This window comes from Balaenoptera ricei, chromosome 8 (genome assembly GCF_028023285.1).
Source record: "Balaenoptera ricei isolate mBalRic1 chromosome 8, mBalRic1.hap2, whole genome shotgun sequence".
Classification (NCBI taxonomy): Eukaryota; Metazoa; Chordata; class Mammalia; order Artiodactyla; family Balaenopteridae; genus Balaenoptera; species Balaenoptera ricei.
In genome coordinates this window covers 19,608,125-19,630,501 of record NC_082646.1, presented here as the reverse complement: position 1 = coordinate 19,630,501, position 22,377 = coordinate 19,608,125, and the positions used below count along the sequence as shown (strand labels likewise).

The window sequence follows — 22,377 nt, the reverse complement described above, 5'->3', positions numbered from 1 at the left end:
GAAAGAGGAAGCAGAAAACCAACCAGGTCCTTAGAGGTCCTATCACACTCCAAAATAAAAGCTTTCTGAAGTGATGAGAGTTTGAAAATTGTTTTCATTTTACACCTTGCATTTGTTTCATTTTTTCTACAGGCCCTGATAAAGCACTATGTGTGAGTTAGGTTTTGTCACACAGCTAGAATTCCAACAGCATGTGCTTAGGTGACTGAATTACTTTGTTTATTCAATCTCCTACTCCCAAAGATTTTTCACATCATTTCAAAGAAGATGTAGGTGAATAGCCCTGCCAATCATAGAAAATAACCATCAAAACGATCCATGAGAAAGAATTACATGGCAAAAGTTAAAATCAAACTTAAAGCTCCTTTCTGAGACCAGCATAAAAGGAGATTTTTCCTATTCCTAAACTCTAGACTTCTACTTCAACAAGTCATTCATCTGTAAGTTAATGGGATACAGTCAGGATAAGGTAACCACCTTTCCTGTTACAGGCCCCAAACCTTTTTTTTTTAAAACAATACTATGTTGTACTTTAATAAAAACATATCCTAAATCAAATCTGAATATGATTTCATAGTTGTACAAATAAATTTATTACCTGTAATCCTAAAAGATCAATTTAAGAACATTCTCACATGAATTAACATGAAAGCATATAGGAACTTTAACAAGTTTGGGTTTTTTTTAATACATCAAACGTAGTAATCATTTAAAAATGTATAAAAATATAAAAAGTAGAAACATTTTAGAATCTATGTCCTTCTGTCTCTCCCTTAGTTTTCACATGTCCACCCACAACCATCCCCACCAGCTCACCCATCAAACTCACTAAGTAATCTAATGAGCTGTGCCAGTTTCCTGCAGAGATCTACTTCACGAACAACAGAACAAAGCCCAATTAGAACTCAGCCCAGTATAAAAAACAATTCTTAAAGCTTAAACAAACCTTTACTTAATGATAAGAAAAACCAACCTTCACACATACCACACAGAAAAGGTTAACGAAAAGGAAAACGTGAAAGTGAAAGTTCCAGATTCAAGCAAAGTAAAGAACAACCAATAAGAAACATAAGACGCGAAAGACGCACCCGCTACTCACACATCCAAGTTATCTCTTTCACAGTCGGATAATCATATTTTTATTTGTAGTGAATCAGGGCAGGCAATTTCTCTAAATACATCAAAACTCTTTCTTTTGCAGACAAAATCAGCTATACAGTGAAATGGAAGGAGGCTAGGCCAAGCATCCTCCACACAAAAATACCTGCTTTTTTGGCACAGCATGAATGCCTGGAAAATTCCTTCATTAACTTGTAATTTTGTAATAACACTAATTCCTGATAAAATATGACATCTGGAATAAGTATCTTAAATCAAAAGTCTTACTGCCACATCCTAATCTGAGCTATTGGAATAAAGAAATGTATGGAAAATCTCAGTCATGAGCTATTAACCGATGAAGAAAAAAGACGCAGGATGATGGTAATAAACCAAGTTCTGCCGACTTTAGTTTTGGAGTCATCAAAGCAGCCCTGGGACTGATGTAGTAGAAAAAGAGGTCTCAATGAACTATAAATTCGCTGTAAGAACTTAAAATGTTGCATTTTTAGTTCAGAGACAATCTAAAATGCTTAGTTTACATTCTGGATCAACTGGATGATGATCCTACAACCAAATCTAACATCTGAGTTCAGTGGAGTCCTGACAACCATACTGGCACGAAGCAGAAGTGCTGGAACTGCAGGAGCAAAGGTAGAGAAGTTGGAGCAGAGTGGGAGCACTGACTCATCACACAACCCCTGCACTCATGACTAACTCAAAACAGCATCACCCCGCTCATACAATGAATGCTGTTTATTTGAAGTGCACTGGTTTTTAGCTTTGTTTTTTATCTCGTTTTGGTTTTACAGGTATATAAGAGCTCTAAGTACAAGGAACTTAGACACAGTTTTTTGTTAAGTTGTATCGTAATCAAATAATTTAAGGAAACAATTACATAGCATCTAAAAGATAAACAAGTTAATTTTTATTGCATTATTCATTTATAATTACTTTTATTAACATCTAATACCAACCTTCAATAACGCAAGTCAACATGGTTGAGGGAAGAACTAAAAATATCATGTGGATTATACTTTAACAGCATTACTAGAACTGGTATGTTTGTTAGTAAAGGCAATATATATATATATATATATATATATATATATATATATATATATACACACACACACACACACATATACATACACACACATATATATATGTATATACACACACAAATATATATATAAAATAAATATAAAACAAGCAATATTTCCTATTTTCCTTTCGGCTACCTTAAAGGCATCTTAGAGACACAATTATGACTTAACTAGAACAACTGAGTGGGATTTTATAGTCAGTCCCTGTGGTAGGTAGAAAAACACCATCCTCCCCCAAAAAATATATGTCCATGTGCTAATCCCTCCATCCTATGAATCTATTACATTATATGGCAAAGGGAATTAAGGTTGTAATTGGAATTAAGGTTGCTAATCAGCTGATCTTAAAATAGGGAGATCATCCTGGATTATCCAGGTGAGTCCAATATAATCACAAGGATCCTTAAAAGCGGGAGGAGGCAAAGAGGTCAGAGCGATGTGATGTGAGAAGAACTCAACCCACTGTTGCCGACTTTGAAGACAGAGAAAGAAGGCAGGAAGCCAAGGAACATGGGCAGCCTCTCTATAATCGAAAGAGCAAGGAAACGAACTCACTCCTAGAGCCTCCAGAAAGGAACACAGCCCTGCTGACACCTTGTTTTTAGCCCAATGAGGCCCATGTAAGACTTCTGAACTACAGAACTGTAAGAAAACAAATCTGTGTTGCTTTAAAGCCACTAAGCTTGTAATAACTTGTTAAAGCTGCTACAGGAAACTAGTACAATCCCTCTATTATTCCATTTTCCCCATGCTATATATATCTCTTGTCCTGACATTTTACAAAATCCAAAAGTTTCATTTTTTAAGTTTATTTCACTGTTTAATATGTATTTCCTGTGAGCTATTTCAAATCCTTTATAGGCTGAGATGGTATAAATTTTTAAAATAAATGATACAACATTGTCAAACGTCCAGAATACCCACAGCACATGAACTTGCAGTAGGTGCTGAGGATACAAAAAATGTATTATAGATTCACCCCTCGCTTACTTACCATGAACCAGATTTTCTGCCAGATGGTAGCTATTTTCTCTTTGGAGCCATTTGATAAAACTGAGCAGGGAGATGACTGGTTAGGAGGCTTAGGAAGAGTAAAAATTTGATGTTGTCACTATGCGTAAGAGAAGGCGGAAAGAGCAAAGCCCAGCTGAGGTTGCTGTGGCAACCCAGGTCCAGGCGTGGGGAAGGTGGACAGGTCAGGTGAATTCCAGTATGAAGTCTGTTGGGCAGATGAGTTAGAAAGACAAGAATGCAATGGCATTAAAGGTACTGAAAGAAACAAAGCAAAAAAGAAAAAGGTTCAATCGATCACAAATTAGAAAGCAGACAGGAAGGAAATACAGGAAGCTAAGGCTGACAAATGGTAAGAAAATGTACTGACTTGGGGGCTAGAGATCAGGGAAAAGCCAGAAAACAAGAAGAGGAAGAATAATACATTATAAGGGCTGGAAGGTTAAGAAATCAGAGTCAGAGAGTATGACAGTTTCCAACAGGGCAATGGACAGATGGTTCCAGAAGGAACTAAAAAGTCAAAGAGCTTGGTCAAATCTAGGCATAATAAAATCACAAGCCTATAAAGAGAAGCTTGATTACTAAGGCTGACACCAAGGAAGATAACCATACTTTTTCAGGAAACCCCTGGGTCGGTCGGGCATTCTTGGCCACAGAACTCTTGGCTATTTGGATCCAGGCATTTCGATGAGTATGGAAATTATCATAATAAATAAAAGAGCGTCATGTGCACACATCTGCTCCCAAATCCCATAAACAGTATTCAGAATTATAAAAATACAGTTACCAATAAATATTTTTATCTGGATAATTACATAAAACTATAATTAACAGGTGTAGCTTACGTTACACAGACAAGAACACAAAAGGCAGAAACTGAGTTTCTAGAAATCAAATGATTTTGATATGCAAAACGAATCATGGAAAGGAGAAAAAAACATTTCTCCTATAGAGACAGGAAAAGAGGAAGAGATGGAAATAAAGGTGAATGCAGACAGGCTGATTTTGGTTTAAAGAATTCTCTGTGGGGAGAGATGGGAGAGTTCTGTGATTGGGTTGGTGAAATAACACCTGAAATGAACTAGTGAAACCACAGACCACGGGCTTCAAAAAGTCATCCAGCTTCCAACACAGCACCTTCCTCAGCAGTCTTACCCTCTATCAAAATATAGATCCGGACTAAAATCAAATGCTCTGTTATCTGCTATATTTTTCAGATAGTTCCTAGGTCAAAAAAGATAATGTGTGTTGGTATGCTTTAGGAATTACAAGAGAGATAATTCTACTTAATAAATGACTTTACAACACTTTCCTTCAATTAAGACCAAAAGAATCTGAAAGCAAGACATGAGTAGATGGATGTTGACTGTAATTTCCAAAACATAAGAACTGCATTTTTCTCACTGTAGGAATAGCCAAAAAAAGCCTAATGGCCATCACAAGCCATCAAGAAAGCAAAAATAGATACTCTGAAAACATCATGAGAATACTACCTTACTGGTTTTAGACAAGCTGCTCTGAAAGGAACTTCCAAAAGAAAGCAACCTGAAGTCTGCAGAAAATTATTCACAGCTCTAACTTATCTGTAGCTCAAAGAGCAAAACTAAAAAGATATTATAGGAACAAGGTTACTAGTTCAGGACTATGTAAACCAAAGATTGGGTAAAGTCCATAATATCCTAAATCAACAGACAAATCCAACTATACACAGTGAAGTGAGTAAATTAACTTGAGTGAAAAATACAGGGTCAATTTCAATTTACCTCTCATCAATTCTGCAGCCTATTCTCAAGACAACTATAAATTTGAACTTCATTATGCTTGCAATATGATTAAAGCAGATGAAGAATGTAATCTGATCTCAGTGAGTTTGACATCCAGATGCATGAGGTCCACAGCACTGATAAATTCTCTATGTAAGAATCACCCAGTCCAATGAACAATCGGGTTGAATTTTATGAAGTCAGTGTATGAAAAATAAACATGGATTATCCAACAGAAATCACATTCAATAAAATTTACCACAAACTAACCTTCTTGTGGTTTGGACAAATATCTTTAAAGAAGAAAACTGAAGCAGCACTAACGAAATCATTGTAGCCAGAGGCTAAGTATGAGGGAAGGTGCAAACTTCTGACATGATGTATGATCTTGGAATTGTTCCTTTTACCATTATATTTCAGATTTCAAAGAAAAAAAAACCTGTAGTGAAAACAGCTAATATTTATTTACTGAGCACCTGCCGTACACTAGACACTTTACTTATTGAATTCTTAGAACAAGCCTTTGAGCTAGTACTATTATTAGCCCTACTTTCCAGAAAGGAAACTAAAGGGAAGAGAAGTAATATTCCCCAAGTCACAAAATTGACAAGTGGCTGAAGCAAGACCTGAACTCACAAAGTTTTACTCCAGAGTCAGTGTTGTTAATCATTCCACTATACTGTCTCATAAAAGGTAAGCTTCTCCATGGAAACATTAAAAACAAAAAAACAATCAAATCTGAGTAAAGAGAAACAACTATTCATAAAACATCTGCAAGATCAACTCACTCAGGGGTAAGCAAACTTTCTCTGTGAAGGGTCAGATAATAAATATTTCAGGTTTTATGGCCCATGTGGCCTCCGTCATAACTACACAACTACTCATCCCTGCTACTGCAGCCAGAAAGTAACCATAAACAAATGAGCTCTGCTGTGTTCCAATAAAATTTATTTAAAAAGTTAAATTTTATTTACAAACACAGGTAATAGGTCAGACTTATCTCAGGGGCCGTAGTTTGCCAACCCAGGCTAGTTCATAAGCAGGAGATTTTAAAAGTTTCAGTAGACTTTTTTTTTTTTTTTTCAGTAGACTTATGACTCCTATATAAATCCATTACAGAAAAAAGTCTGCACAGAAGCTATAAGAAGTAACATCAAGGACCTTCTCAAGGGCAAGTAGTTTTATTTGCAGAAAGATTTGTATTTTTAATTACATTGTTAAAAGGCACTGTTTTAGCGTTTAGCGCAGCTTTTCTCTTTGCCGCCTCTCACGGACACATCTAGGTTTTTCTAAATCCCCAGGGGAGGCAGTACGTCCTGCCAAGAACAGGTTTTATAAAGTCACAGCCATTTGCACCAGGGCTGCTGCACAGCCTACATTTGTTCCTGGCCCACATTTACTCCCCATCAATAGCATCTGTACTGTTAGGGTTGGGGTCATAACATTCAGCCAACAAAATCTGATTTTCTGAACAGTAAAGGCAGGAAGCATGAGAGTGCATTTCAGTAGAGTATGCAAATTAAACAGATATAAATGCATCACTCTGAAAATTCAACCTTTTCTGATGCTGACTTTCTAGTTTTTAACCGCTATCCTCCTGGCTACTCACCCAGTTAGGTACAGGGAATAGAACTGTGAACAAGGTTTCCCCTCTGTTCTCATAGATCCCCCAGGCTAACTGAAGTTATGAACAAGAAAATGGAATTTCTTTGATCCTTCTGTCGCCCACCTTATTCTTATCTTACCTCCCACCTACAGCTAAACGTTGCACTATATCTTAAATTACTCCCCTTCCTCTCCGATTCCTGACATTACCTCTCTAATTTAACTTTTACCCACCTATTATTTATTTAGTTTACAAATGTTTTTCATCACTTACACCTTTTAGTAAAAACATTTTAAATATGTACCCAATACACATTTTAACTTACAAAATTTGTGTATGAATATATGTAGGTGTATATAAAATCAAATTATACAAGAAAAGTATAAAGGATAGATAAGCAAATACAGGTTCTAATATTTTCTTCCTATATCCCAATGCTTCATCAAGCACATTCTACACAGAAACTAGATTATGGCCATAGGTTCCAAACTTGGCACTACCAAAATAATCCTTGTAAAGTGAATGATACACTCAAACATATTAATGTATAAAACACTATGAAAACAGTAATGAAGGCACGGTTCATTCAGCTTGGACAACCCACCAGGGAAAGCATACAGTGAAGGTCATACTAAGACTGGGCCTTTAGAGTCATACTATGTACTAAGAACAGTAAATAGCTCAGTGATATGATACATCCCAGCAAGAACAGCAGCATCAAATGTGAACAAAAAAACAAGCCACTGTATAGAGTCCATTACTTCACTACAACATAAATCAGCATCAAAACTAACTCTGGGGCTTCCCTGGTGGCGCAGTGGTTGAGAGTCTGCCTGCTAATGCAGGGGACATGGGTTCGAGCCCTGGTCTGGGAGGATCCCACATGCCGCGGAGCAACTGGGCCCGTGAGCCACAGCTGCTGGGCCTGCGCGTCTGGAGCCTGTGCCCCGCAACGGGAGGGGCCGCGATGGTGAGGGGCCCGCGCACCGCGATGAAGAGTGGCCCCCGCGCCACGATGAAGAGTGGTCCCCGCTTGCCGCAACTGGAGAAAGCCCTCGCACGAAACGAAGACCCAACACAGCTAAAAATAAATAAATAAATAAATAAATAAATAGAATAGCTATTAAAAAAAAAAAAAACTAACTCTGTTAGAAACAAAATTTTTAATGAATGAGAACAGTTGTCAACACTGAATTAAACAGGTAAATTGAGAGACTGATGTCTTGGATTGACTTTTAGGGAAAAGGCAGCCAAAAATAAATGTAATATATAAATATGTTACTTTATACATACACATACACACACACACACACACACACACACCCCACTCTGCATTCAGCATTTTACATTCATAAGGCATCTCAAGAAAAGTCTAAGAAATTTCAAGTCACTAAACCTCTTAATACTCCTATAAAAGCAAGTATTATCTGGCTCAGAATAATACTAAATCTAAAATTAAGCTCACTTATTTGGTAACTCACTAATATAAAACTTTACTAAATATTTCCAAATTAATTCCAGGAGAATACTTTTGCTTAATTGTCCTGCATTCAGTATTTCCAATTTTTCATGATGCTTTTCCCTTTCCAAATGAGAACACACCATAGGAACTACACATCTTACATGCTTACTCTAGCTTCCAATTTTGTTCTGAACCAGTTATTTACAGGAATCAATGCACAGAGAATCCTTAGCACTCATGATATATAAAAAAGTGTAATCACTAAAAACGTGACAGGTGGGGAATGGTTGGGCATTTCGAAGTAGCTTTAACACTTGTAAGGGCAATATGTAATAATACAGTACTGTTGCTTCCTTTTGGAATGTTTATCTATGTTGGAGTGGATGACTCCATTTTGTAGGTTTGTTTGTTTGTTTGAGAACAATCTAAATTTTAGGATGCCTCTGTTCTTTATTTTTTTTTTAACATCTTTATTGGAATATAATTGCTTTACAATGGTGTGTTAGTTTCTGCTTTACAACAAAGTGAATCAGTTATACATATACATATGTTCCCATATCTCTTCCCTCTTGCATCTCCTTCCCTCCCACCCTCCCTATCCCACCCCTCTAGGTGGTCACAAAGCACCGAGCTGATCTCCCTGTGCTATGTGGCTGCTTCCCACTAGCTATCTAGTTTACGTTTGGTAGTGTATATATGTCCATGCCACTCTCACTTCGTCCCAGCTTACCCTTCCCCCTCCCCGTGAAGGACAGTAGACTTTTAACATTGAAAATTAGAAAACAGTGGCTCTATTTAGATAGACTTTCTCCAACCAAGGATAAGTGCGGAAGTAGTTACGCAAGGTTTGTGCCTTGTGATTAAGACATAAATTTTTAATGAGCGTTCCAGTTGTGTTGTTGTTAGTCCATCTATAAAAAAAACTAAACAAATTTGGTTTGTACAAATTATTATGCATTATGAAGTCTCCTTTCTGAAATAAAGACTGCTAACAGTCACTGGTAATCGATATGAAACACGTTTCTAGTTGATGATAAAGAGCTATACGTTTTCTAACATTATAGTTTGGCCACCAGAATTCAATACAGCAAATATTTATTTAGTACCTACTGTGCCAGGCCTCAAGGGACAAAAATGGAACTTTTGTGACATTCACTGTCTAGTAGCGACTCAAAATCTGGCATCAAAAAACAACACTGAATTGCCTAGGAAATATAAAAATTAAGGTGCTACTGCTCAACATGGCAAAATGTTAGGCTATGTTTATAGTTTAGTGCTGGGGAAAATACTGTCTTGTAATTTTCTACCAATTCTATTTTAGAAGTGCATATAATATGAATATGACAAATACAAAACCGTTTCAAATAGACATCACAAGTTCTCACCACTGTGATCATTCCACAGTGAATGACTATTACATGGCATATGACAATCCAATCTGGCTGTTAGACCAGAACAACAAAAACTGTTCCAACTGAGTCATGACATTCACCAGCTACCTACTCATTCAGAAGCACACCAAGATGGATCCATGCTAGTGATGCAAAACAGGCATCACATGTATCACTGGTTACTAGATAAAACACTACTGGATGTTCATGCTATCAGTGGTGACAGCTGTGAATTTAACCAAAGCTCTACATAAATTACTTGGTGAGCCACCTCTACCCAATTCATGCCACAAGAGAGAAAGTAAAGAGAGAAGCAGAAATAGGTGGCAGAAACCCAAAGCACTGCCATGCTGAAGGCAGCATGAGGACACCTCTACTTGTTTTTTCTATCTTGTGTTGAGTACACATCAAGAGCAAGAAGCAAATCAGCAGGTTTAATCTTAGATTAAATTTGAAGAACCTACACAAATGTACTTCTAACACCTCCACATAAAAACTAGTCACTGCAAGCGGGTAGAAAGGTTGTTGCCTGGGGTTGGGAGATGAGGGAGAGAGGGAAAGGTTGGTAAAAGGATACAAACATTCAGTTATAAGATGAAGGTCTAAGAATCTAATGTATAACATGGTGACCACAGTTAATAACACTGTGTAATGTAACTGAAATTTCCTAAGAGAGCAGAATTTAAATGTACACACACAGACACACACACACATACACACACAGGTGAGGTGACAGATGTGTTGTTAATTTACTCTGTGAGAGAAATCCTTTCACAATATATGTATATCAAATCATCACACTATTGATGAAAGAAATTTTGACATACTGAAGTATGGGGAGGTCATTCTGGCTTACTCATGATTTAACTTGAATTTTATGCTAACTAAAACAACCTGTCTGTGGCCTATCAAACATACATCTGCTTTAATTATTAAAGAAACGGGTGCACTGACCAAAAGTAAAGAACCTCCATGTTAAAAATAAAGATTAAATGCCTCCCTTCTTGGGAGGCCAATGTTGGTTCTCCTTTGATGATAAGACTCCCTTCCCAGCTGCCAAGGCCCTACCGACTTGCCGTGTACACGCTGATCTTTTTTTTTTAAAACCATGAAGGAAGGTATCCCTGATTTGTTCGATGTTCTTTGTGCTGAAAACCATGCTTCTCCAGAGCAGTTCCTCAGAGTTATCTGAGAGGATGTCTCCCAGGCTATTGTCCTCAGTTTGGCTCAAATAAAACTTAAGTCAAAATAAACACCTGGTTGAAATTCTAGACTTCTAAATGATCATTAAACACTTAGCTTCAGCGTGATTTCTTTCATGATAACTCAATTTTATTAATAAAATTTTACAGATTAAATGGGATTCAGCCACAATTTACTTCATACTGTAGTACACACTCTATATATACTGACATTTACAGAAAAAAATTATAGCAGTGAAGACTCCAAGAAGCATGAGGAAGAAAACCAAGCATTTAAAGGAAGCGTTTAATAAAATTACATGGTTTCTCTCTTTCAAGAATAACAAAAGAGGATCAGTTCTTTGACCTTTAAGCATCAAGAGAACTTTTAAATTTGTCCTGATAAAACATGCAACCTTTCAGTAAGCTAACAAACTATTGAAGAGTGAAATAAATACGGCAGTAATCCCCCATTCCTGGAATAAAGATTCCCATCATTAACAGTGTAAACACTGTTAGTACGATAATTAGGAGAATTATAGTACACCGTAACAAATCCCTATTTCATAAATTGTATATAATAATGGATGGAATTCTATTTCCTTTACCATTCTGGCCTTTAAAAATATCTACATGATTATATCTCAATAAAGCTAAGGAAAAAATCCAGATACAGATTTCAATATTCATATGTAACCCATTCTGTGTTCCTCTGTACTTCTACCCCACTATTTAAAATGCATATTCATGTCAATATTAGCAATGAGAAGACAAAAATAGGTAATTAGCAAGGATACTCACTATCTTCAAGCTTTGAATGGATTGGGTGTCCCAGTATTTGGGGTCTTCCTAGATGTTTTACTGATTCTTATTTTAATTCAGTTGTAATCAAAGTACATACTCAGTAGGAATTCAAACCTTTTAAATATATTGATGCTTATTTTATGACTTAGTATATAATGTATTATGAAAACACCATGTGAACTGGAAACAAATAAATACTCTGCAGTTGTTGGATGTATTGTTCTAAAATATCAGTTAGGCCTAGGTAGTTGATAGTATTATCCAGATACATTCTCAATGTTTTCATATGTCTATTGATTTCTTTAAATCTAGTTGCTCTATCATTTGCTGACAAAGGAGAGTTAAATGGCCTTAAAATGATTTGGAGCTCTCCTTCTCCGCCTCTCTCTTCCAGAGGTCTCCTCTCACTCTGAGGGCCGTAATTGCCCTAGCCCCACTCTTTTCCTCAGGCCAGTAAGACTGCATACTTCCTATGAGAGTTTTTCCCACTTTGTTACTGTGGCCCATCCTTAGGACAGAGGGGCCACAACAGAAAATCCACCCTGTGTCAGCCAGTCCTTTCTTGCAAGTTTTGACTCCCCTCTAAAATCTGCTTACTTTTGCTCTCTCTCGAGTCTTTAAGTTTTTGTTCTGTCCAAAACTTATGATTCTTAACTGCAGGAGGATCAGTCTATTAGACGCTTACTATACCTACATCATAGAAGCCCCTATGCAGACTTAAACTGTTTTTCAATGTTACTTTGTGTGTGTGTGTGCGCGCGTGTGCAGGCTCGTGTGTGTGCGTACATGTTTCTGTCTGAAACCTGATAATGGACTCAGTGTACCCCAAGGTCTCAGGAAGGCCAAAATCCATAAAAAGTTTGATAGGATGAATTCCATGACTCAATAACTCTGGAGTCATAGTATATATAGCAAGAGGAAGATCATTAATAGTACTGACTAGATGTGCCTTTAATTAAGACAATTCTGATGGCTATGTTAGAGGATGGATTTGAGAAAGGAGATCGGTTAGGGGACTAATTTAACAGTCCAAAGGAAAGAATAGGGAGAGGATAGTGGTAGGCATGAAGAGGATGGGGAATGAGTCAAAGAAATTAGAAAGTATACAGGTAAGTAAGTAAGTTACCCAGAAAACAAAAGGAATGTCTGGGTAGAAGTCACAAACATTTTGCCCCCACAGTATTATGCCATTAACACTTCTCTCCATGTTTCTTACATTCACTGCTATCAATCACCTCAGTCTACCTAGAAATGGGAAGTAAGTATTGATCCTGTCAAAACTCTTCCATACCATATTAAAAGTGGGCCTCACTATTCAATCACCACACTCTGGTCCCCTGAGCCAAACTGAATTTATCATTCTTTTCAATATAGAGATCCAGGTTGCCAACACCAACTAATCAGTTAGCATATAATAGGACACCTATCTACTATCCTTGATTTATATTTTGATCAGACTGATCTACCAAAAATGATTTATATATAATCAGACTAAACAAAAATATGTTAAATGATCCCTATTTACACTATCAAGATCAAATTCGTATACTGAGCCTCCTAATCTAGCACAACCTACCTATCCAAACTTAGCTATGATTCCTTTACATGTACCTTCACAACTCCACCCAGTACACTTTCACAACATGAAATGTACATTTCTATCTGCAAGGCTTTGTTTATGCTATCGCCTTGCTAAAAAATCCTTATAATCACAATTGTAGCTAAAATTCTTTTCTTCAAGACTCAATTCAAGTCCCACCCTCACAGGTCCTTGCACTATCTCCTTCCAAAATATTTCTATAACATACCTAAGCTAACAGGTATTGTTAATCATCTTTTAATGCTTATGCTCTGTATACTGAACCAAACTAAAACAACATGAGTATAAGCAACTCACTGGTCATCAGGGAAATGCAAGTCAAATCCACAATGAAATACCATTTCACATCCAGTAGGATGGCTATAATCAAAAAGGTAGATGATAACAAGTGCTACTGAAGATATGGGAGGACTGGAGCTCTCGTACACTGTTAGTGGTACAATCACTCTGGAAAACAGACTTGCAAAAGGTTAAACATTCTTACTATATGACCTAGCAACTGCAATCCTAGGTATATACCCAACAGAAATGAATACTTAGGTTCACACAAAAATTTGTACACGAATGTTCATAGCAGCATCATTCATAATTGCCAAAAGATGGACACTGATGAAGGGATGAACAAAATGTGGTGTATCTACATAGTGGAATATTATTCAGCCATAAAAAGGAATGAAGTACTGATACATGCAACAATATGAATGAAGCTTAAAACCATAATCTCAAGTGAAAGAAGCCAGTCACAAAAGACCACATATATGATTCCATTTATACGGACTATCCAAAATAAGCAAACCTGTAGAGATAGAAAATATATTAGTGGTTGCTTATGGCTGAGGAAAAATGGGGGCTTGAGGAGTAACAGCTAAAGGGTGTGGGATTTCCTCAGAGGTAATGAAATATTCTATGATTGTGATGATGGTTGGACAACTCTGCAAACATACCAAAAGCTACTGAGTTGTACAATTTAAATAGACGAATTTTATAATACGTGAATTATATCTCAATAAAGCTGTTATCTAAAAAGAGGGGATATGAGAGACATGCTGGAAGTCTTCCACTGAGAAGGGAATAACATGATGCACTAATTTCCAACATATCGAACCATATATCAGATCTTCAAGGTCTAGAAGAGTTCAGTATCTGATATACTTATTTTCTTCTCACTGATAAAAATCACAATTATAAATGCTAATTGTAATAATAATTAGGACTACTCAGAGAACTGTAAAAAGGAAGACTAACTTTCAGAAGTCATGTTTTAAGATGAATCTGCATCAACTTTCCTTTACTTGATACTATGATCGGATTTATATTTAAACTGCAGTAGTGGTCATAGTAGTGAACTTGGATAATACAAAGACATATAAATAGAATCACTCTTGACTTGCCTCATGGTTCCTGCAAAGCTCTTCTACTCTTCCAAAACTAATGATCCAAACTACTGCCCCCAACTCTGCTCATATCCTTTCCCTCTTTCTCCACCTATCAGATACAACACAGCCTTTAGTACTAATCAAGTCCCACCTACTCAGAAAGATCTCTAAGACTCTAGCCTAAATTCAAAACATTTTATTTAGGTAAATATTTTACATTATCCTTTTTACACAGCTATCTTATATTGTTTTTTCATATAACATTTCCACATAAATGTCCTATCTCCTCAAGTCTGTAACTTTCCTGAGAGCTGACAAGTCCAATTGTTTCGTATTTGGTACAGTAACATGTCCACATTAAGTGAGTAAAATAAACACTTGATTAACTACGGGGGTAAACTGTGGCAGAAGATATTTAAGGCCAACTGACACAAACAATCCCAAATGCTCAGACTAACCCACTATCCCTAAAGGTTCAGTATTTTTATTCTTTCAATAGACTTTTGGGTCTGGGAACCATGAATTATTTCAGTGAAAGCAGGAATAAATAAGTCCCTGAAGTGGCTATGGGTGTTTTTACAGAGATCTCAACAGAATAAGACAGAAGCTGGTGTTCTAAGCAGTCTAGCAGGGTCTTTCAACCTGAGAAAACCAGAGACATAAATAGCCTCATTAAATGATTGTTTCTTGGCACATGCTAAGGCTCTACATTTCACACAATATGTGCAACTCAATACACATGGACACAACTGGAAAAATGCTTCCCCAGCTGCAATGAAACTACTCTTTCCCTCAACTTCTAATCTGAGGAATTCCTAGAAAACCATATAAAGCCATTCAAAATGATATTAATGAGGATATAATTACATATAAATGAATTGTAGATCTGAATTTGAAAAAGCTTATGAATCATTATTCTCCTTTATACTGCTAAATACACTTTTTGCAGGAACATATAAACCCAACACAGATGTGAACACACAGACCTGCCAAAACAATTCTGTCATTTCTGGTTTAAAATAACTAGGTAATTTTGATTATTGTGCTTACTCATGTCTCAAAAGAGACAGCACAAGTACTGTCTAGTAGTTCTTAAATTGCTTCTCCAAGCTTCTTAAGTGTGGGGACACCAGGACTCACGTGGTGCTGCAAATGGAGGAGCGTCTGTGCCAGCACTGAGAAACAGGAAGCCTGCCTCCACCTGCCTTTGCTAAGGTTAAGTCTAGGCTGAAGAAGTACACAACGGTGGGAAAGAGTCTTGCAAACTCTCCTGGAAATAGTGATTTAAACACACACTCTGCTCAAAACTATATACCAATCTAGACCTAAAACAACCCACTGATGGACAGCATTAGGATCAAACTAATCTCTACAAGTAAACTCACTTTACTCAGTAAAGCTCAGTAAAATAAAATTACTGGCTGTTCAACATAAGAAGTTAGTTTTTCTAAAATATTTTCTCAACCATCTTTAGAAAAAGGTGAAGAGCCAAAATATCACTTAAATTTTTATTTTTCTCGAGAACAACGGAGGACCACAGCAAGAAAACAGGTCCTAGAGATCAAAATAACCAATATGCAAAGAAAAGGATATGGATGAATTAAAGTCAGGCTTAGGAAAGATTTCACACAAGGTATTTACTCTGTACCTAACCCAGCTTTTCTAATCCAACACAAGGGTCCTACCTAAGATTAACCCATTCAGGCAACAAATATTTTCTGAACCCCTTGTGTTCCCAGTACATTTTTCTATCAAATGATACAGTCTCAAACTGGGGTAAGAAATCTGATTAAACAGACAAAAGATTAACCAGATTTGAATTTAAAAGGCTCTACTTGTTTATTTATTTATTCATTCTTTTCATTCAACAAACAGCTACTAAAAACCTATTACAATGACAGGCAACCCTGACAGATATAAAGACACAAAAATGAATTAATATATATTCCCTGCCTCTGTAAAGGTACATCATACGGTGGGGAAAACAAACAATATGACAGTGCAGCGTGCTCAGTGCTATGACAGCATGAGGACAGGTTGCTCCGGACGCACACTTTGGAGCACCTGACTTGGTCCCAGCAAACCTAACTACCCACTATTTTAGGCCTTATCAAATAAAAGCAACAGTTCTCCCATGGAGGAATCTGTGTCTCTGGAATTCATGTTGATCATTTAAACTAGTTTTTCTACATTCTGATTTGGGAGAAACACACCAAAACAGAACCAGAAGGAAACAGTTCTGACTCTGCTGCTACCAAGCATTGAGAGATAATCACCTATGGGTCTCTCATGTTTCTGCACATCTTAAATCAGTTACTCTTCCAGATTATCTTTCAAGGATGTCAACACAGCATACAGCCTTAGAAGACAGACAGTATCTCCCCTGGGGGCAATGAACAGACTTCCTCCTGACCAGGTTAATAGAGACAACGTTTCCCTCTGGGTGAAGGCTGGGCAGGTTTGCCAGGAGTCTTCTTCCTAGCTCTGACACAAAGCTACCCTGTGGACAGCTCCAACCTGGGGACACCTTCGCATGGCCCCTGTGGAACCTCAGAGGCAGGGGGACCAATGCAAACTTGAAGCTCATGCGGCCTGCTGTCCCATGAGTTGTCTAGCAACATATATCAAAATATGGCAGGCTGGGCTTCCCTGGTGGCGCAGTGGTTGAGAATCTGCCCGCCAATGCAGGGGACACGGGTTCGAGCCCTGGTCTGGGAAGATCCCACATGCCGCGGAGCAGCTGGGCCCGTGAGCCACAACTGCTGAGCCTGCGCGTCCGGAGCCTGTGTTCCGCAACAAGAGAGGCCGTGACAGTGAGAGGCCCGTGCACCGCGATGAAGAGTGGCCCCCGCTCGCCTCAACTAGAGAAAGCCCTCGCACAGAAACGAAGACCCAACACAGTCAAAACTAAAATAAATAAATAAATAAAAATTTTAAAAAAAAATATGGCAGGCTAACTCATGGCAAGTAGAGTAGAATCTCAGACTCTTCATGGTTCTTGAAACCTAGAAATAATTTTTCTCTTTTCAGTAAAAGAATAAGAAAAGCCAAATTAACCTGCAATTTCCACCACAGAACAGGGCTAGTTAATGGGAGGTGGGGAAAGGAAGAGAGGAAGAGTAACCCAGTATACCACGTCTAATCCTGTAACTGTAAATCCATTATAAATCTGGTTAGCTAAGCTGGTGTTAGCAGACAGGCTAGAAATTAGATAGGTAGGTAGGCTCCAGGACACTGATGCCATATTCTTGGGCAATATGTGAAGGAGGAGAGTTAGAAATAGACTATTATTTCTAAAAACACCCACTGAACACCACTACTTTGTTCAAGTTATTAAATAAAATTGTTCAATAGCTATTAAAACATGTACTACTAAGTATGCTTGAAATTGAGTCAACCTAAAAACACTTAATGGAAAATAGTAAGGAGAAAATAAGATTCACTAAAGGTCAGCTTTTCAGATTTCTTAAAAAAAAAAAAAAAAAAGTTCAGTCTCAGAAGATTTGGGTGGGGAGTAGAGATAGAGAACCTAATAGAAATTTACCTACTCTCTGATTTGTAAAGTTCTACTTTATGGAATGTCAGCAGATAGGAAAAACAGTCCAGATAGATAAAAAAAATGCAAAAAAAAACAGTGCTGAACCACACCACAGGAGAGAACATTATTCAGCAAGTTCTTACTGTTTTTGGAATATGCAACCATTTCCTACAACAAACATTCTGAAATTAGTATACCTCCAAATTAGGTAGCACAGCAAGGAAGAAAGCATTCCTCTGCTCTGTTGCTTCCTATGACATAAACCAGCAGACATGAAAATGCGTGCAGATGGAAGAATTATTCTAATTGTGATCACACAAAAGAAATAATGGGAAATATGCCATTTTAATTTAGAAAACAAACTCAGGTAGGAATTATTATTTGGAGGCAGGCTCTATATTGACTGCCACTGAGAAATTAATTGATTCGCTTATTCCACCAATGTGAGGGGTGGGGAGGGAACAGACCAACAGTAAGAAAATTTTATCAAGAGCAATTATCCCTGAAAATATGAGCTGCATCCTTTATGTGCTCTCAGAAAAGTTGCAATACATGACTTCTATCACATTTGCCAAATGCTTAGGATTTTCTTCATATATTCCAGGGACATTTACAGTGCCCAGTATAGTAAGGCACTTGTTTCTGGAGCTTAAAATCAATGCATTGTAAGAATCACCACTGTATTGGCTTTATTAGAACTGTAACAAAATATCACTCTGTTTTCAATCATTTATTATGCCAAATAAAAACCAGCAGATTCTCTACCCAACAGTATATCAGGTCTGTCTGTCACCTCTGTTCTAACAGCCAGCAGGCAAGCTAAAAGAAGAAAAGAAAGGAAAACAAACCAAAAACAGCAACAGCGTTCTTGGGGAGAAAATGTCCAGAGATTGATGGTCTGCCTCTTGCTTAATCGAGATAAATTTTTTATTCTATGGCAAAACACTCCCAGCTTGAAAAATAAATAAATTTTTTTAAATTCAGTTTATTAAAACTTCATCGTAGATGTTTCTAATTATGATTTGTTTAGGAAGAGCTACATTATTGTTTTCTTTCATTTTGATACTAAGGATGAAAGTGCTGTCAATGAATGCCACAGGAGAGGCTCATTGAAAGCAAATGACCCCACGCTAGAAACAAGCATTCAGTGTCTACCATGTAAAAGATGCTGCAGAGGATGCAGCTACAAGCAAGAAGTGCGGGGACTTCCCTGGTGGTCCAGTGGTTGAGAATCCGTCTTGCAATGCAGTGGACGCCACTTGGATTCCTGGTCGGGGAACTAAGATCCCACATGCCGAGGGGTAACTAAGCCCGCACACCACAACTATAGAGCCCGAGTGTTGTAAATACAGAGCCCACGCGCTCTGCAGCCCATTCACCACAACTAGAGAGAAGCCGGCGCACTGCAACAAAGAGCCCACGCGCCGCAAATACGACCTGACACAGCCAAGGGAGATACATCTTACTACACATTTCTCTGTATAGTCAATGTGCCTACCAAAAGCCCATTTACCAATCATTTCTCCCTCTTAATCTTTCCTTGTTTAAAGTGCACAACTTAAACAAGGAACTAATACCAAAAAGGGCCAAGGAACACTCATATCCCAACTGTGGTGGTATCCCTTACAGGGCCAAATCCCATTCATCAAAAATAACCCAAAAGCCATGGAAGGGTTAAAGAGAAACTACACAGTTTTCTAAATGACAAACAGTATGTTCCATTCATTAAACATCATTCATTACACAAACACCCCACAACACTGTATTCTATTATGGCCACACAAACAGAAGAAATGGGGAGAAACAAAAAAAAAGAATACAGAAAGAGGCTTTATGATCAAATAGTAAAAGAGAAGATAATCATCTAACCCAGAGAGAGAAAGAAAAGGCAGGAAAAAAGGTAGAGAAAGAAAAGAGCCAAGAAAACGTTCATTTCACTTTTTTAGTAATTTTTCTTTAATCTATTTTATAACATTATTGGTGTGCGATGAATTGGAAATTAAAATGCTAGCCCTTCAGCAAACATAGCTTGAGAAGTATTGCCCTAAAGACTTTAAAATTTTAAACCATCATGAAATCACTATGCTAATCTTACACTTATTTTGTAAGTATGTAATTTATGCTTAGACTTTACTTTTACTGAAAAATAGGCCTTTCTTAATATACAGGTATCCCTGTTCCCACTGAACTTCACTGAAGTGCCACTGCTCTGACCAATTTACTTGCTAGCGCCTGCTCCCAAGAGGCTCTGAATTCTCTTTCCATTCCCCTACCAGGCTTAGCTTTCAAGTGCAATTAACCAACCGGCTATTCACAACACATGCTCAGGGCACCAGCAAAACTGGAGTATTTTAAGAAAAAATGTTTCTGAAATAACATATTTCAACAAAAGCAATGAAGTGGTCATCATGGAAAAAATAATAACTTGAGGACTCTGTTTTAAAATGTGGTACTCTTTTTGTTTCAAATTATATATGGGCAGAGGAAGCACCATAATCTTCAGTGCTGAAAACATCTAAGGGTCTTAATCTAGCAATAGTAGAAGAGTGCCTTACACACTCACAGGGAGGTGCCTCTCACCATCCTACTATTTGAAATGCTCCACCCCACCCCCTTACCGTGCTTCATTTGTCCCACAGCACATGTTTATAGTTTTTGCCTATCTCCCCTCACTAGAACATAAAACTCCATGAGGAGAGGGAATGGTGATGTTTCAATGCCTAGCACATAGCAGGTATGCAGTAAATATTTGCTGAAGGAGTGAATTTTTTTTTTTATCTCATTAATGCTTTATTTAACAAGCCTTCCTTTCACCTAAAATAGAAACTTTCATGATAGGAACAAAGCTTCACATCAAAGCAAATGTGATTTAACTCTGCCTGTCACCACCAGATGGCACTAGCTTCAACTGCTGCCTTGGACTTAAGACACAGCATGGATTTTGGAAGCTGTGTTTCAAAAACATACACTGAAAAGAACAAAGTCAAAAGTGAAATACATTTGGACAAATTTAAGAGTTGGAAAGAAACTTAACAGTTAAATCCAGTGTGTCACCACAAAGACAGTCCTCCCATTAAAAAGCTTTAGGTAAATATACATATACTGATGGCTTAGACTCAAGAACAAAGGATCTCACAAAGAGCATATTGGAACTAATCTGTTCATCAGCAGAAAACCTGGCATATTAGTCTAAATTCTCTATAGTTATATTTGTTTTATACACACACACACACACACACACACACACACACACACACACGTACAGAAGCACCTGTTGATGACTTTGAAAAGCTCATTTCTGATTATCCTAACAGTCAAGTTCAAGGGCGACTTATATGACACTCTTCAAGAATAGCCTGTCCTATATCAAATTTCTGTCATTACCTCCACTTTACCTTAAAATGAAGATAAGCATACCCTGATAAATGTAGTTCCTGAAATTTAGGCTATAAAAGTAGGTCATGAGAAAATCCAGTACTAGTCAGCAGTTCCTTTATACACTTAATATGTATAGAACTAGGAAATGAAGAGAAACAAGTTGAAATATTTTTGATACAATAATGATGCAGCATGTGAAAGAATAAACATCAAGCCAAAAACTTTTAGCTTTTCATTGAGAATTTACATCCTTAGGAAATCACTTGCATACAAAACTCAAATAGGGGAGAAAAATATATATATACATATACATAGCAACTCAGTATGTACACTTAAGCTTCAAGTCACACAGTAACTATTCCTTTTGAATTAGAATGAAGCTTATAAGAATTAAGCACAGGATGCAAAAAAAAAAAAAGCACCTGTAAGAAGACAAAAGAACATATATACCAACTCTATTTGAGCTACTCAACATTTAAGATTGTGTTCCACTTCATGGTACCAAAAAATTGAGAATAAAGTCTCTTGACTCCTAGGTTTTATATTAAAGAGTTTTCCCTTCTGTTTAATTCAACAGCAATATATAAGACCCTTGCATACAAAGGTTATGACAATCTCAGGAATCACCAAGAGAAATGGAAATTAAGACATTCAAGTAGGTATATTATGAGGAGCCAAAAAGAAAAGTACTAGCAAAATAGACAATTGGAATCCAGAGGTCAGTGGGATAAGTAAGTAAAGAAAAGACTTCAAGGAAGAGGCAAGATCAGCCGTGAATCTTGAAAGGTAAGATGTGAAAGGCTGGAATGGTGAGAATATCCTAGGAAGGAATCCCTTCAGTGTAAGTGGAAAATCACACTGGGAAGAATGGGCTGGACTGGTAGTTTACCAGGGGAGGGGCTAGCTTACAAAGCCCACCTGAAAAGGATGAACTGAAGGGAGGCATGGAAGGTCAACCATGTGAAAAAAACAGACCTGAGAGAGGTTCACAGGAAGGTGACTCAGAAGAACAACATTTGGGACCAATTACGAGGCTTATCCCACAAGCCAAGTCTGAGGTGAA

At 37.4% G+C, this 22,377-nt stretch overlaps 1 protein-coding gene across 2 annotated transcripts in view; it reads right to left on the bottom strand.

The window, feature by feature from the left end:
- Nucleotides 1-22,377, bottom strand: part of DDX10 (DEAD-box helicase 10) — a 249,545-nt gene that overhangs the window by 169,771 nt on the left and 57,397 nt on the right. Inside the window, exon 14 of one of the 2 annotated variants that reach the window (XM_059930404.1) lies at nt 5,928-7,665. The exons of the other annotated variant lie outside the window; for it this stretch is intronic. Coding sequence (XP_059786387.1) covers nt 7,342-7,665 — 324 coding nt within the window. The 3' untranslated portion in view covers nt 5,928-7,341. Of the gene's footprint in view, nt 1-5,927; nt 7,666-22,377 lie in introns of those variants that run through there. 2 annotated transcript variants of the gene reach the window in all.